This window comes from Alternaria postmessia, assembly GCF_024291825.1.
Source record: "Alternaria postmessia strain BMP 2775 chromosome Unknown scaffold_28, whole genome shotgun sequence".
NCBI classification, from domain to species: Eukaryota; Fungi; Ascomycota; class Dothideomycetes; order Pleosporales; family Pleosporaceae; genus Alternaria; species Alternaria postmessia.
Window position 1 is genome coordinate 125,933 of NW_026260101.1, and position 13,801 is coordinate 139,733.

Below are 13,801 nucleotides of genomic sequence, written 5' to 3' on the forward strand. Positions count from 1 at the left end.
GAGTACTGTTTACTTTCCTGCCTTCGCTAGACGATTCCAATGTCTAAGACTGGCTGGTTACCCCATGTTTGGAATTGTGGCTGGTAATCTCGTCGTTCTGGTGCACTGTCGTCTTAACCATGATACGCCCGGCATTGTTTGCAAGTTCCTCCTGGCTACTATGTGCATCTTCCCAGTATATGTCCGCGGCGTCGCGGTTGCGTCGGCCTGAGGAACTGACGATGCTCTTCATTCTGATCTCATCGGTCCCTTGTTTCAAATAGCCTTGAGCGTTATACGATGGCTTTGTCGAATCCATGTACCTCCGAATGAAGGATGCGAAGGCGGGTGAACAGGCAATCATTATGGCTACCAAGTAAATCAGTTGCATTCCCAATCCAACGGGTTAAGAGAGAGTTTATACCTATTGAGCATTCCAGTATAGTCCATAGCATCAACCATTTAGGTTCTGGCGTCGTAGCCTTTCCATCGCCATCCACACCAACTTGTAAGCAACGTATAGTTGCAAAAGCGATGCAAATAAAACCGCTACCGAACAATACAAAGATGCCTATTTTTTGCTTGCGAGGCATCTGAAGATTCCATGTGAGACGTAGTGGCAGAAACATGACTACAAATATGAGCACACTACTCTGATCTTCTGCAATTGCTCAACTTACCAGCTAGATCAGTTGCCACATCAACGGAGTACGCGAAGTAGAGGCTGAAAATAACCCTCTGGTCTTCATTGGCAGTTCCTCCGCATTGGCCCTCTCTGAACTCGGCGTTGAGATCGTCACATGTAGTGAGAGTGCTAACGATGCTACCAACCCACGCCTAGATGTTCTTTAGCTCCATTCAGTGACTGTGATAGAAGGTTTGGCTTTTAGTACTTACCAGCACGCAAAAGGCGACTATGCTCCACCATATATTTCTGTAGATCCTCGGCAGTCCGGCGAGCAGCTTGCGGTACAGCGTCATCAACGACATTTTGACCGAAATGAGAAGTGTGTAGAAGCACATTTGGCCAGCAACAAGGAACTTCAACATCGCTATAGCATCGTCCTTCATCGTGGCGTACGGTTCAGTCTTTCCCTCCAGAACTGCATACGCTCTGTATATCGATGGCGCAACGACATGGTAACAAGCCCATAGTGCGACAAACAAGCAGAAAGCAAAGTAGACGAAGAAATCGGGCAACTCAAAAGGTTTTCGTTTGACGATCTGCAGCACAGCGCGCGTAAGAACAAATCCAGATGTCAGAAGGAGCATAACAATATTTGTACGAAGAAGAACATCCTTCGAAACCGGCGCCTTCGAGGCTGCGTACATGATGGATAGTTGGATGCCTCAGAAGGATTTGAGAAACGTACTATCGAGTAGAGACAAACAATCGTTGGCGTATCAAGATAAATGAAGCTCGTGGCAAGGAAGACGTTCCTCGTAAGCAGCTTCCATTCGTACAACGGTCTTCACGACCCGTGCCTGTCGTTCAAAATGCTGTTTTTCTAAACCCACTCCGTCATGACTAGCACCTGTAAAACCCTCCAGCGATAATTGGTGGCAATGGAAAAAAGAACCATGGGGTACGTTGACAATGGAGTGTGATCTGAGAAGAAGGATTGCATGTCTTCTCGCTTGGCAAGATCGAAAGATCAACAACGGGCGTATTAGCGGACGTCTGACTGATAAGAAAAATGAGTGAGGCTCAATCCTTCATCCCACGTTCAGCGGGCGGACTGGAACATGCCAATTTCTACCAATCGTGCAACAACGGGAGGCGATGCAAGTGGATGACTGCTTAGAGTCGACTAAACGCCTCCCGATCGGCTGTCATGCTAACTATGCAGCGCAACGGATTGGAGTAAGCTGCCAGGACCGAATTGACTATGTCATTGCAGATTATCATCCTGATGAACTCACGGAAAGTGCACCCGATGAGGGACGTTGCAACCGTGCCTTTGGGATTCGCGGCATGCATCCTAATGGCCACTCGGCCACCAGTGTTCGGAACGGCACAGCGGGACAGCGCCCCTGCACACTGTGAGGCAGGAACACGTTCCTTGTAGGTGCAGATGACTAGAGTTTGACAAAGTCCTCACCCTATTCGGGACGTAAAGAGCATATGTGGCAAATGAGCCATGAATGCAAGGCCAGCGCAAAGAATGTTTACAAAAACTATACATTGATGTACAAACTATGCTCGAAGAAAGTACGGGGAGGCAAACGGACGTAAGTACAACGGTCCGCACTCGCTGTCGGCATGGGTGGGGACATGGTAGGAAATTCCCCCGCGCAACCAGTATGAGTTCCTTAGCGGCTTGGCATCCAGGGTCGATCTCCGCTATCTCGGCGTAGGTACGTCCATGAGTGTGTAGAATTGCCTTGGGGTCTTCCTGAGGAGGCCTGATTTGCATGGCAACCCGTCGTTGGTTCAACACTACCACGTCTTCATCCACAGTATGTCCATTACACTTACATCGAGCCACAGGTGCTTGCCGTTGGTATGAGTCTAAAATCTGCAACTCGTTTGCACTTGTGTTTCCGCTTTCAAAGATATGGCAGTGCCAATGGCTGGGGTACCACATAGGAGGTTCGAGGCGCCGCACGTAGTGGCGGGAGACAAGCTTTAGTCAACACAAGAACGCGAGCCATCTCCAGAAAGGAATTCCTTCGAGCTCGCTTGCAGTGTTTATATTGCGGTAGCAGCCCTACTGCATACACTACTGTACGATGGCTCCTGAGTCGTAGGTTGCAGCCGGGGACGGGTTGCTAAGAAAAGAAGGATGAAGGGCTGCAGATGGAGCGCACCAATCGTTGTCCGACGCAGATCTACCAACCGTACCTAGGTAGTGGAATAAATTAGATCGAACCTGCACTCCATAACAACCAGTGTCTTGGATCACGCCCAAGTTTCTTCTTCTCTCCCACCGAACCCAGGATGAAATCCTTCCTTGCCCTTGGCGCCTTCGTGGCATTCGTTTCAGCTCAAACAGGGGTCTTCGAGCCCGCAAACTTCAACGTGACTAAAGCTTTGATCGCAAACGGCGTTAATGTCTCCGCCATCCCTCAGCTTTCGGGCTTGGTGGAACGAACATCCCTTGGTGGTTGCTCGATTGCTGTGCGTCACCTCTTTAGTAGCCTCACATGATGCCAAAAGCACTGACAGATCGATAGTGCTCTTCCTTAAAGCTCATATACGGTAGCGAAAAGCTTTTATCGGAGCAAACCCCAACCTATGACACCTTCACTAGCACATATTGGGCTGCGCAACAGGGGGAATTGCATCCTAGATGTATCTTTGAGCCTTCAAGCACAGTCGAAGTGTCATCTTTGGTCTTGATATCTCGTTTGACGCAGTGCCCCTTTGCTGTCAAGGGTGGTGGCCATGCTGCCTTTGCTGGTGCATCCAGCCTTGAAGGTGGCATCGCCGTTTCGATGAAGAGATTTAACACTGTTGCGGCTTCGAATGACAAAAAGTATGCTAATGTCGGTCCTGGAAACTTGTGGGTCGATGTTTACAATAAATTGGAGAAGTTTGGCCTCGGAGTCGTTGGCGGCAGAGTAAGTCCAGCTAGGAATGGCATCATGGAGCTCTGCTAACATTGTTTTAGATGGCCCCTGTTGGTGTTCCAGGTCTTGTATTGGGTGGTGGTATTTCTTTCTTCTCCAACAAGGTGGGGTGGGCCTGTGACAACGTTGCCGCCTACGAAGTTGTCACAGCCTCTGGCCTCGTGGTAACCGCTACCCCTGCGGCATTCCCAGACCTTTACTGGGCACTTCGGGGCGGCGGTGGAAACTTTGGCATCGTTACCAACTTCAAGCTCGATGCGTTTCCGCTTGGCCAGATGTGGGGTGGCCAGCGCATCTTTACGGAAAACAATTTCAACAGCGTGCTTGACGCTCTTTACAACTTCGCCGTCACTGGGTCTTCTAAGGATACAGATGCTGCAGAGATTGTTGTACGTATCCTCTACTTTCGGTGTGTGCATCGGCGAGGTTCTAACCACACACAGTCCTTTGGTTTCACTCCCAGCATTGGAAAGATTGCGATAGTCCAAACACACTATGCTCAACCTGTCGCTGATCCTCCTGTTTTCGATGAGATCCGAGCTCTTTCTCCTGTGATGGACGACACAGCATTTGGTACGCTGGCCAACATGACCATGAAGATGAACGGCGGTAGAGCAGAGGAAGCCCTCGGTAATCGTCAAACGATGTGGGATGTGTCCCTCAAAGTCGACCGCGAGCTTTACACTTACCTCGTTGATACCTTTTACACGCTTCTGCCTGAGATTCAAGCTGTCGAAGGTCTTTCGCCATTTATTTCTATCCAGGCTATCACCGAAGGCCAACTCAAAGGTATGCAAAAGAACGGTGGTAATGCGCTAGGTCTCGACGCCGGCAAGGGCCCATACTTTGTCATGAACATGAGTGCCTGGTGGAAAAAGGCTTCGGATGATGCCACTGTTCTCAAGTTCTTCTCGACTGTCATGAAAAATGTCAAGGCTTATGCAAAGGGCAAGGACTTGGACAACGACTACATCTATATGAACTACGCGAGCGAGTTCGAGGACCCTCTCGCAAGTTACGGATCGGCGAATGTGGCGAAGCTGATCGCTGTGAGCAAGAAGTACGACCCTGCTCAGGTGTTCCAGAAGCTTCACCCAGGTTACTTCAAGTTGGGCCAAGGAGCGCCAAACAAGAACATGCCGTAGACTCTTCTTCGCATACGCCAGTTTGCCAAGAGCCAGAAGTGGGCGAAAATGAGCTCTCCGGCTTCAATCAATCAATCAATCATGCTTCTCAGTGTGACTGCCTCAAAGTTAAGTTTGAACTAGACTGGTGCAATTGCAAACTATATGCAGCTAGTTACATGGCCATAATCGATTCCCCACCATCGTGTGTTATCCTTTTCCGGATAGTAATCTTGAGCAGCTGACCCGTAGCTTTTACTAAGCTGTCGTCATCATTTCTCCCAAGCACTGCGCTGGGAGCATATACTAACGCTTCTCCAGTGTTTAATCCTTCGATCTGTTGCATGAGAGTATTGTCGTTTTCCATGGGGCCGATGTGTTTTTTAAGTGCGACATACCATGTAGGACTTGTAAAGCGATGAATGACGGTGACAGAGCAGAGTGCAATGAGTGCGGTAGAGACAGTTGGTTCCTGCGTGGAGATGATGACGCGGGTACCCCAGTGCCGTTGGAGACGAATGATGTTGTCGAGACTGTCCGTGAGAAACTTCGACCCAGGACTATCAAGCATGTACTGATTTTGTGTCAGCAAGAGTATTGTGATTGAACCTCAAGAAAACAGACCTTGTGCGCCTCGTCTAACACGACCATCTTGTTCTTGATGGGTGACTGTAGGAAGCGGTCCAGCCCTAGCTTGAAAAGAACACAGGCTGTACTAGATGTCATGAAGGCATCAGAAAGATCCATGATAATCATCTCGCCTGGGAGAAACTCCGGTTCTGCCGCTTTACCGTCCCGATCGAGGAACGACTCAAGCATTGTCAAACGTTGGTCAAGGGCTTGCTTCTGTTCCCTACTCAGGTCCAGCTTCTTCACTTCCCTAATAAATAAGTTGTAGTCAAGTAATCCATCCTTGCTTGCAGACGATATCTTTCTAAGTACCATCTCGACCTGGCTCATGTAAAGTGTAGGGCTCTTATCACCGACCCCCATCAATGCGCGCATGGCAGTGATGTCGAGAGCTCTTGCGTTGAGTTTGAACGGAACGACACGAACGTTGCGAATCGGATCTTCATAGCAGCTTCTAATTGCTCCATTGTCAGCAGAGACCAAAACGGTGATTCTTCGTACTTTCTGCCCGGGAAACTCGCGTTTCTCATGAGCCAAATGCACAGCTTCGCTGACACTGAATCCTGATCCACCGGTGCTCCAACTTCCGTAGCTAAACACCATTGCACAAGCAGGTGCTTCCAAGCGGCCAAGCTGTTTGGACGGGATCAATGCATTTTCGAGCATGCAAGCTGTAGTATGGCTTTTGCCACTTCCCTGAACACCGCAGATGAACGTGGAAAATGGAACATTAGTATTATGGAAAACCCTGACTCCTCGTCCGGCTTCATCTGGGTAATTGCCGATGTAACCGAATTGAGGAACTAGATCATTCACGTGTCGAACGACCACAGGGCCCGATAACAACGGCGCGTTCTCAACTCCGTTGACAGTCGCCTTGGGATTATTGGTTCGATATGCGTTTGGAACGAGATCATCCATGTCACTTAAATCTAGTTCTGGCCGATCGCGTTTTACGACCGTTAGCAACGCAACAGACGAAGGCGCCGAGGATTGACTTCTGGCTATAGGTACTGTCTTGGAAGAAGCCTGGATGGGTGAAGGAACTGTAGGCTGCGGTGGTACTGATCTTGTTGCCGAGAGATGCGATCCCAACGCTTGTGTTGCAGAAGACGCCTGCGATGTCAACACTTGCGGCGCAAGATCTTTCGATCTCGGGGGTGACACTGATATTGTTCTAGGCGCTGAAGTCGTGAGTTGCTGTGTTGGAAAGTCTGTCGCAGTCGGTCGTGATTTTGGGCCTTTAGCATTCTGTAATCGCTCACGACGAGCCCTGGCCTTCAACTTTTGGACATCTGTCACCTGAGGGAGACTGTTCTTGTGTTTTGATCCTGGACGAAGCCTCAAGCTAGTTAGTGAGGTAGCTCCAAAAAGATTTGAGTCTTGCTTACAATTCCAATGCTCGCCTGAGTTGCGTATGCTTCGTTTGATCCGGCTCTTGCGCTACGACCTTGTCGACGAATTTCGGCCAGCCGATGAAACTGCACGTGGCTTCATGAAACCCGATTTCAAAGTACATTTTGCGAATCCACTGATGTAACTCTTCATTTGTGTCAGGCGTCGCAGGAGATTGAGTATCGGCTTTCGCTAGCGTAGAAGTATCTATAGGCGCAAGGCGTTGCGACTGACCGTTGATTGAGCCACCATTGCTCAGCGCACTACCTACTTTGGTGTCTCTAGAAGACATCACCTGATCGAGGCTTTCCTTAATTATGCCCTTCGTTTCTAATAACGGCGACTTAACTTTCGCGCCCGAATATGCTGCACGCTACCTTTTTGCAGGTCGAAATAGGACAGACAGCTGGGTTATGATAGATTTATAAGCAGGCATAGATTGTAGTTCCGATGCTTTAATGGAGAAAGGCGGTGATCTCTGCGGCATTGATTGCTCTGCTGTTGATTGCTGCGGCGGTGATGAGTTTGGCGCTACTGTTTGCGCTGAGGACCAAGAAACGGAAAATTGTGGAATACCATATTTCGCTAGTAAATTCGTCCGATCCGCTGTGTACAGTTCCGCTGAGAATATGAAAGGCTGGTTTACGACGGATGTTGATGGTTTGGATTTCTCCACTGATGAAATTTGAAATACCGCAACCTCATGCGGGGGGAAGCGCCAAAGCCGAACGTTGTGGTGAAGAGGCCTCCGATTTCCTTTATCATCCGAAAAGTGCTTCTCGAAGTCGCTGTGCATCTGATTCACGACTTCATCTGGGTGGCTGTTTTGGGATCGGGTACGAAGTCATCTTTATCAGTTCCAGTCACTGCGTCAACAGTGTTTCGCAACCAGTTAATCATGAGCCAGTCGTAAGAAGGAAGCCGTCCTTGTGAGTAATGAATTAACTTGGCAACGGTGAGAGACTGGAAGCAAGCTTCGTGTTTCCCAATATCGATTCACGGTAGCCCCTGGCGTTACTGGAGAACCCTGCGTGGATATCCTCCGCTCTCGCCCTTGCCGTGACAACCGGGCATCTTAAATTCCCCAATTTCTTCGATTTCTACAACAGTATTTGTTGTTTTCGATGCGGGGATATCGGCTTTTCGGCGGAGCGATCATCATCGACGGCGTTGCCCACAGTGCGGATCCGACACGTCAAAAGAATAAACACCCACCAAGCCAGCACGCTCGCGAATTCGCTACTGATCCACCATTCGGTGTACATATGGTTACCCGAATAGTACGCACGATCGTGATACCGCCAAGATGTGCAATGTTCTAGCGGAGCAGTAAATCACGTTCGGTCTCTCTCGCGACGCTACCTAGGTGGGTATCCAAGTACGGCCGACAACCACGGCATCACGGTTACCATTCAAGCAACCTCCAACGAAACACGACCAAAGCCATGTCAATCGTACCGTACCCCAAAGCACAGCCCCGATTACTGACACGTACAAACCTCAGGCCTCAGCAACCCCGAAGGCGACATCACTATCCTCGTGTTTAGGTCCAGGCTTACAGCCCTACTCAAGCTTCATCGCATATATGTAGCAGATGACCGGCTATGGCAACTACATATGGCCTGTAGATGTGTCTTGTTTAGAGAGACGGTGTGTTTCAGATGTCTTCTATCAAGTCGCGGAGGTGGAAATTGACTCAAAGTTCAATCATTCTACTGTACCATGAACTAAATTTGGCTTCATGCTAGCTCATAACATGTCATGGAAGGTCCACAGGTGTTATAACATGGGACATGGACTATCATACCTCTCCAAATTATCCAGACCCACAATTGCCACAACACAGGATCACAACAACAAACAGAAAAAAGTTGATAATGCGATACAGCATCTTCATTGTCGTCCAACATAGCCGATACTACTACAGGACCCGGGCACTACAGCTACTCCTACCACCACTAAGTCTATTTCAGTTCATACTGATCTGTATAATATGTACATTTTTACTTTTCCTTCAACCACTAGACCTAATACTAGTCGTTTACGCGCCCTGGATGCGGCGGCAGAGAGGACGACCCCTCTCCAGAGTGTTGGGGTCGCAGTTCAGTCGGTTGTCCTCGATGCAGGTCAATTGGGCGCCGCCTGTATGAAATTGGTTAGCTTGGGCGACTTAGATGTAGATCGGGATGTATGGGAAACTTACAGTTGTTGATGCTGTCGGGAACACAGCGACCGCTAACTCCGTTGACAGTGCAGACATCCTGCTTCAAGCTGGTGTTTGCGACACAGCAAGCGCCCTCAGGCACGGGACGGTTGGCGTTGGCGCCCTGAGGCATAGCAGCTGCGAAAGCAGAGAGAGCGAGAACAACGGCGGAGATGGTGAACTTCATTTTGGCGGTTGGATTGTTTTGTTGTTTGTTGTTTTGAAGGTTTCGGTAATAGTGTTTATCTTAAGTGATTATTGATACCAAGAACCGACCAGCGGAAGAAAAGAATTGAATAGAGCGAAGTAGAGAGTAGTAGAGAAGACTGTAGTTGAAGATGCTGATGAGGCTATTACTTCAGGCGACACCAGGCACCTCTTATACACAAAGCCTCAGGAAGCTGGCTGCTTGCTGCCTCGGCAAGAAAAACCTCACGATGCAGGCGCATTACCTTGTTGGCCGCAACATCCGTATTGCATCTCGCGTCCTCTCATTCTGCGCAAAACTCCCACCGGTAGAAAACACACGAGACAAACACCAAACAATACAATCGGTTGCATCGGCCTTGAGAACTCGGCCACAAGCCTACATTGAGCCTGGCGGAGACTGGCGCATGAAGAGAATTGATACCTTGGCGCTCAGGCGCCCTTGTGGCGAGGCATATCACGATACGCAGATCATACAGGAACAATGCTTCTAGGCGCTTTGCGAGACGTCGGGTTGATGATGGTAGGGGATGGAGGGATGAAACGGTTATGCTGTACCTGTTTGGGTGGCTGGGCTGAAACGTTAGCTTCCGTCGTGGGTGGGGGAGCGAGAACCGAGGGTTCTGTCGAGGGCTTACTCCGACGATGTATGCTTGGCGCTGCACTGTACTACACTTTACGCATCCAATAGGTTCAGTGCTGAGTTTTCTCGTGATTCCTGCTATTTAAAGTCCTTTGTTAGGGCGACCCGCTGATTCACTCGTCTAGTACCACAGTCTCAAATTCAGTTCCGCTACCGAATATCTCACGCAGTCGGTGATGCTGCCTCTCATCCGCTTTCCAACCCTTCGATCGTTCTCTGTACCGTTCCATCGACACTTGCAAACTCAATCGCCCAGCTGTGACCCTTTAAAGAAGATAGTATTCTCCCTCTGTGCCCTCTCTCAGCTCGAACGTATCGATAATGTGGTATCGATCCAACCCTTAATGGTTTGAGATCACGTCTTCCACAATGTTTACAACATTTCTCTATTGCACAACGTCTGCGAGAAGGGATTTTTGTGAAAAATTCACCTGAGAGGCTTAAGACACTTAGTAAACAGCTTTTATGGCTTTCTACTACGTTGACGATCGCAGTGGTGTCGGATGTTGCGTCGAGACCGTCAATCTTCCTATTCATCTTGTAGGCGACTCGAAAGAGGAGAGCCTCTTCGCGCGACGTGTGTGTAACGAAGAAATGAGTCATGTTAATACGATTCATTCTGTGAGCAAGAGCATCCGCGGTTAGGGTTCGCTGACTAGCAAAATGGCATGAAAAGGTGCTATGCAAACTGCCAAACAACAACTGATGAGCTTTAACTTCTTGTTTGAGGCCACCCTTGTTGAGCAACCATTCTGTGCTTTGGGTGACACGCACGAGTTGCGTCCGGTTGATGATCTTGAGGCGCCAACGACCATTGATGATGATGTTATGAATCTTCCAATTTGTGGTAGTATTCGAAATGTTTTTCAAGGCATCATGCCAGATGACAGTGCCTGCGCAAATTCTGGGCTCACGATGATCATGCCCGTACTCGCTGCTGCCCGAGCGATCAGAAAGATTCGCATAGTCCATGTCGAAGATAATACATTTGTCCGAGTGATCGAGAATGTCACCTCATACCAGATCCTAGTATGGCTTGAATCTTGCTTTCTCTTTCTTCTCCTTGCGCTTCTTCTTCGCCGATCCGGCCGCTTCATCAAAATTCGTTCCGGTTTCTTCTGAGGGTTTCCAGGCCCGAACTTGACCGTCTTCGCCGCATGTGTATGTTGTGTTGGTCTGTAAAGGTTGTTAACTATGAAGAATCGAATTTCAGCCAAGGGGATATGCCTACGTGAACATCAGTGAATGCATCGCGGACGATTTCTTCGCCGTGAGCACCCGCAAAGGTTATGCTCTTATCGACATCGAAGCTATAGTCCAGAGGCCCATTGGTGCCCTTACTAATAGGGATGAAGTTGAGAAGACTCTCGCTGCGACAAGTCAGCTCTGTCTTGGTGCTTTAGCAATCGGATAACGACGTACCTATGCTTCCCTGCGGCAACAAAAGCTTGTTGCCCAGCCCATCCCAGATCTACCACATACTCACACCCCAAACCTTCCCTAACATCGCCCCACACTTTCGGCGCCGGCTCCTCTTCCTCCTCTTTCTGGCTCTGCAATGCGAAAAAACTGATCGTCTCATCCGTGCCAATCGCGTAAATGTCGGTGCCAGGATACATGAACCCTGCATGTGCGACAGCCGATCCATGGTTGACAACTTGGTACAAAGCATCGTCTTCGTCAGCTTGAGCAGTGTCGAAGATGTTGATTAGACCATCCGTGCTAGATGATAGTAGCAGAGTAGGGTGAGAAGGATGCAAAGAGAGATTTGTCACGGTGTCAGTGTGGGAATCCACGTATGAACGAAGAGGCGCTGATAGGTTGCGCTGGTCCCTAGTATTGGGTTAGTGGATATGGTACTAATCAAAGTGAGATACATCGAGATACCAAATGTATACTGGGGAGCTATTAGGACCGTCTTCGGGGTTTTCGATGCCAGCAGCGACGAAGTTTCTTTCTGCATCGCAAACCAACGCTGAGACGAGTTTGTGCGCTACGCTGACGGTCAGCCTTCTATTCCTCATGCTTCGCCAGACCAGTGTTGTCACTGTCACTCACGGCTTTCGATTTGCAGAGCTTTTTGCTTGCTTCGTTTATCCCAGAATCTTATTAATCCATCTCTTCCCGCTGTTGTGACAATGTTGCTAGGCGTATCATTCGCTCTCTCCAAACATGTTATGTTTTCATTTGCGTTCGTAATCACGCCATCAGGTCTCAGGTCTGCAGTATGAAAGCGCAAAGAGTCGTCTGAAGATATGGAAGCTAATTGATCGGTCAGGGAGTATGTGAGAGGGTCTTGTCGTGGCGCTGTCGAAATGATCTTGTAGATGTACGAGCCGGCTGGAAGCCCGGCGTCAGTGCTGAGGGTCTGTTTGAGAGGCGCCATTTGCGGTTTCAATATATGTGGGTGCCGGCGTTATCGCTGCACATGTGATGAACAGATAAAAGAGTTTACGTTGTTCCGCCTGCAGGGTTGCAAAAAGCGCAGCAGGTACGCGGTTCAAGGGGAAGAAAATTTGCAATCACCGAGTGTGGAAACGTTGCTTCGATCCAACCGTCATCGCATGTCTTGAGGCCTTGACATCTGGCTTATCGAAAGACATGGTATTCAAAAAGATGAAGATGAAGACGGCGCTTCTTAGTCAGAAACTTCGCGTCAAGCTCATGCGACAGGAAGATGGGTTGGCTAGAAAAAGCGCGACGCAGCATGGCTAGGATGTCGTAGGGCATCATCTTCAAGCTTTGCCTCAAACGATGTCATCAGGTCTGCATCATGCAGTAAGACAGCGACAATCACAGCGCAGAAACACAATATGTAGCCTTGATATGAAACTCGTGCAGACATAGTCTTGGTCAACACAAGCGATTAATACAGGCAATCCCTCTCCGATCCCTCCTGAGCCCCATCCACTGACATAACGCCAGCAGACAAAATGAGCCGTCATTCCCGCAGTTCAGCACGCAAGCGCTCATTGCCGGCGATATCGAGGTTCGTGAAGGAAAGGAAGTTGGCAGCGCGCACGCGAGAAAATATCGGTTGTCCGCAAAGTGGATGACTAAGTCGCGTAATGCTCAGCTGCTGATTGGGCCGTAGGGGGACCTCGGGAATCGGGAAGATTTGGGCTGGCGGCGTTGCGCATCATAGACGGTCGACCATCACCACACGACACTTGACAGCTCTGTCGATTGGCATCGGAGAAACTACACAATGGCTTCTCAGCGGGTATTTCAGCTTGGTCTGCGACGGGCCGCCGCGCCCAGTCTGAGGGTACAACCTGCGGGACGCATGGTCCAGCGGAGGTATGTCATAATAGCATCAAGCTCTCCCCGACCACTCCAGTGATGACTGCCATGCATGCGCAAAGCGAGACTGACGATGCATAATACAGACTTGCAGCAACGGAACACGCCTCGCAGTCTGAAGCCGCCGAGATCCTCGCGAAACAGCGTGTCAACCGCCCCGTCTCCCCCCACCTGGCCATCTACAAGCCCCAAATCACCTGGTACGCCTCGTCGCTCAACCGAATCACCGGCATTACCCTCTCAGGTTCCCTCTACCTCTTCGGTATCGCCTACCTGATTGCCCCATACACCGGATGGCACCTTGAGACGCAGTCAATGGTAGCCACTGTCGCTGCTTGGCCAGCGGCTGTGAAGGCCGGATTGAAGGCGTTCTACGCTTTCCCCTTCTTCTTCCACAGCTTCAACGGCTTGAGGCATCTGGCCTGGGACGTCGGTATTGGTTTCAAGAACCAACAGGTTATCCGCACTGGATGGACCGCTGTTGGCTTGACCGTCGCATTCAGCTTGTACTACACTTTCCTCGGATAAGATTGCAGTATTTGCTGTGGGAGCGACTGAGGGAATGAGGGAACGAAGAGGACTAAAGGGCATGAGATGGAGATGCGGGAGAGATAGAGGATGAAGTCAGGGAGGGAGAAGGAGAAGGAGAAGAACACTAGAACACGAGTGATGTGTGAGATTTGGAGTGGAGCACATCTTGACAGGATGGCGAGGAGGTCGAGTAACACCTGTACAAAGTCTATG

The 13,801-nt window shown here is 49.6% G+C and overlaps 6 protein-coding genes across 6 annotated transcripts; 2 read left to right on the forward strand and 4 right to left on the reverse strand.

Moving 5' to 3' along the window:
• Positions 1 to 43: 43 nt before the first annotated feature.
• On the reverse strand, positions 44 to 1,311 carry J4E82_005354 (uncharacterized protein; the record flags this gene model as incomplete). The annotated part of the gene is made up of 4 exons (XM_051731621.1): positions 44 to 348; positions 404 to 610; positions 660 to 816; positions 877 to 1,311. The coding sequence occupies 4 exons, from the start codon at positions 1,309 to 1,311 to the stop codon at positions 44 to 46; spliced, it is 1,104 nt and encodes a 367-aa protein (XP_051588579.1).
• Positions 1,312 to 2,920: 1,609 nt separating this feature from the next.
• Positions 2,921 to 4,697, forward strand: J4E82_005355 (uncharacterized protein; the record flags this gene model as incomplete). Its single annotated transcript, XM_051731622.1, has 4 exons — positions 2,921 to 3,100; positions 3,157 to 3,543; positions 3,594 to 3,941; positions 3,996 to 4,697. 4 exons carry the CDS (start codon positions 2,921 to 2,923, stop codon positions 4,695 to 4,697), a joined length of 1,617 nt encoding a protein of 538 aa, XP_051588580.1.
• A 154-nt stretch (positions 4,698 to 4,851) lies between these two features.
• Positions 4,852 to 6,227, reverse strand: J4E82_005356 (uncharacterized protein; the record flags this gene model as incomplete). Its single annotated transcript, XM_051731623.1, has 2 exons — positions 4,852 to 5,223; positions 5,301 to 6,227. The coding sequence occupies 2 exons, from the start codon at positions 6,225 to 6,227 to the stop codon at positions 4,852 to 4,854; spliced, it is 1,299 nt and encodes a 432-aa protein (XP_051588581.1).
• A 2,515-nt stretch (positions 6,228 to 8,742) lies between these two features.
• J4E82_005357 (uncharacterized protein) lies at positions 8,743 to 9,091 on the reverse strand (the record flags this gene model as incomplete). The annotated part of the gene is made up of 2 exons (XM_051731624.1): positions 8,743 to 8,843; positions 8,905 to 9,091. The coding sequence occupies 2 exons, from the start codon at positions 9,089 to 9,091 to the stop codon at positions 8,743 to 8,745; spliced, it is 288 nt and encodes a 95-aa protein (XP_051588582.1).
• A 1,689-nt stretch (positions 9,092 to 10,780) lies between these two features.
• J4E82_005358 (uncharacterized protein) lies at positions 10,781 to 12,140 on the reverse strand (the record flags this gene model as incomplete). Its single annotated transcript, XM_051731625.1, has 5 exons — positions 10,781 to 10,930; positions 10,986 to 11,124; positions 11,177 to 11,587; positions 11,642 to 11,747; positions 11,813 to 12,140. The coding sequence occupies 5 exons, from the start codon at positions 12,138 to 12,140 to the stop codon at positions 10,781 to 10,783; spliced, it is 1,134 nt and encodes a 377-aa protein (XP_051588583.1).
• An 822-nt stretch (positions 12,141 to 12,962) lies between these two features.
• On the forward strand, positions 12,963 to 13,585 carry J4E82_005359 (uncharacterized protein; the record flags this gene model as incomplete). Its single annotated transcript, XM_051731626.1, has 2 exons — positions 12,963 to 13,054; positions 13,144 to 13,585. 2 exons carry the CDS (start codon positions 12,963 to 12,965, stop codon positions 13,583 to 13,585), a joined length of 534 nt encoding a protein of 177 aa, XP_051588584.1.
• Positions 13,586 to 13,801: the final 216 nt, after the last annotated feature.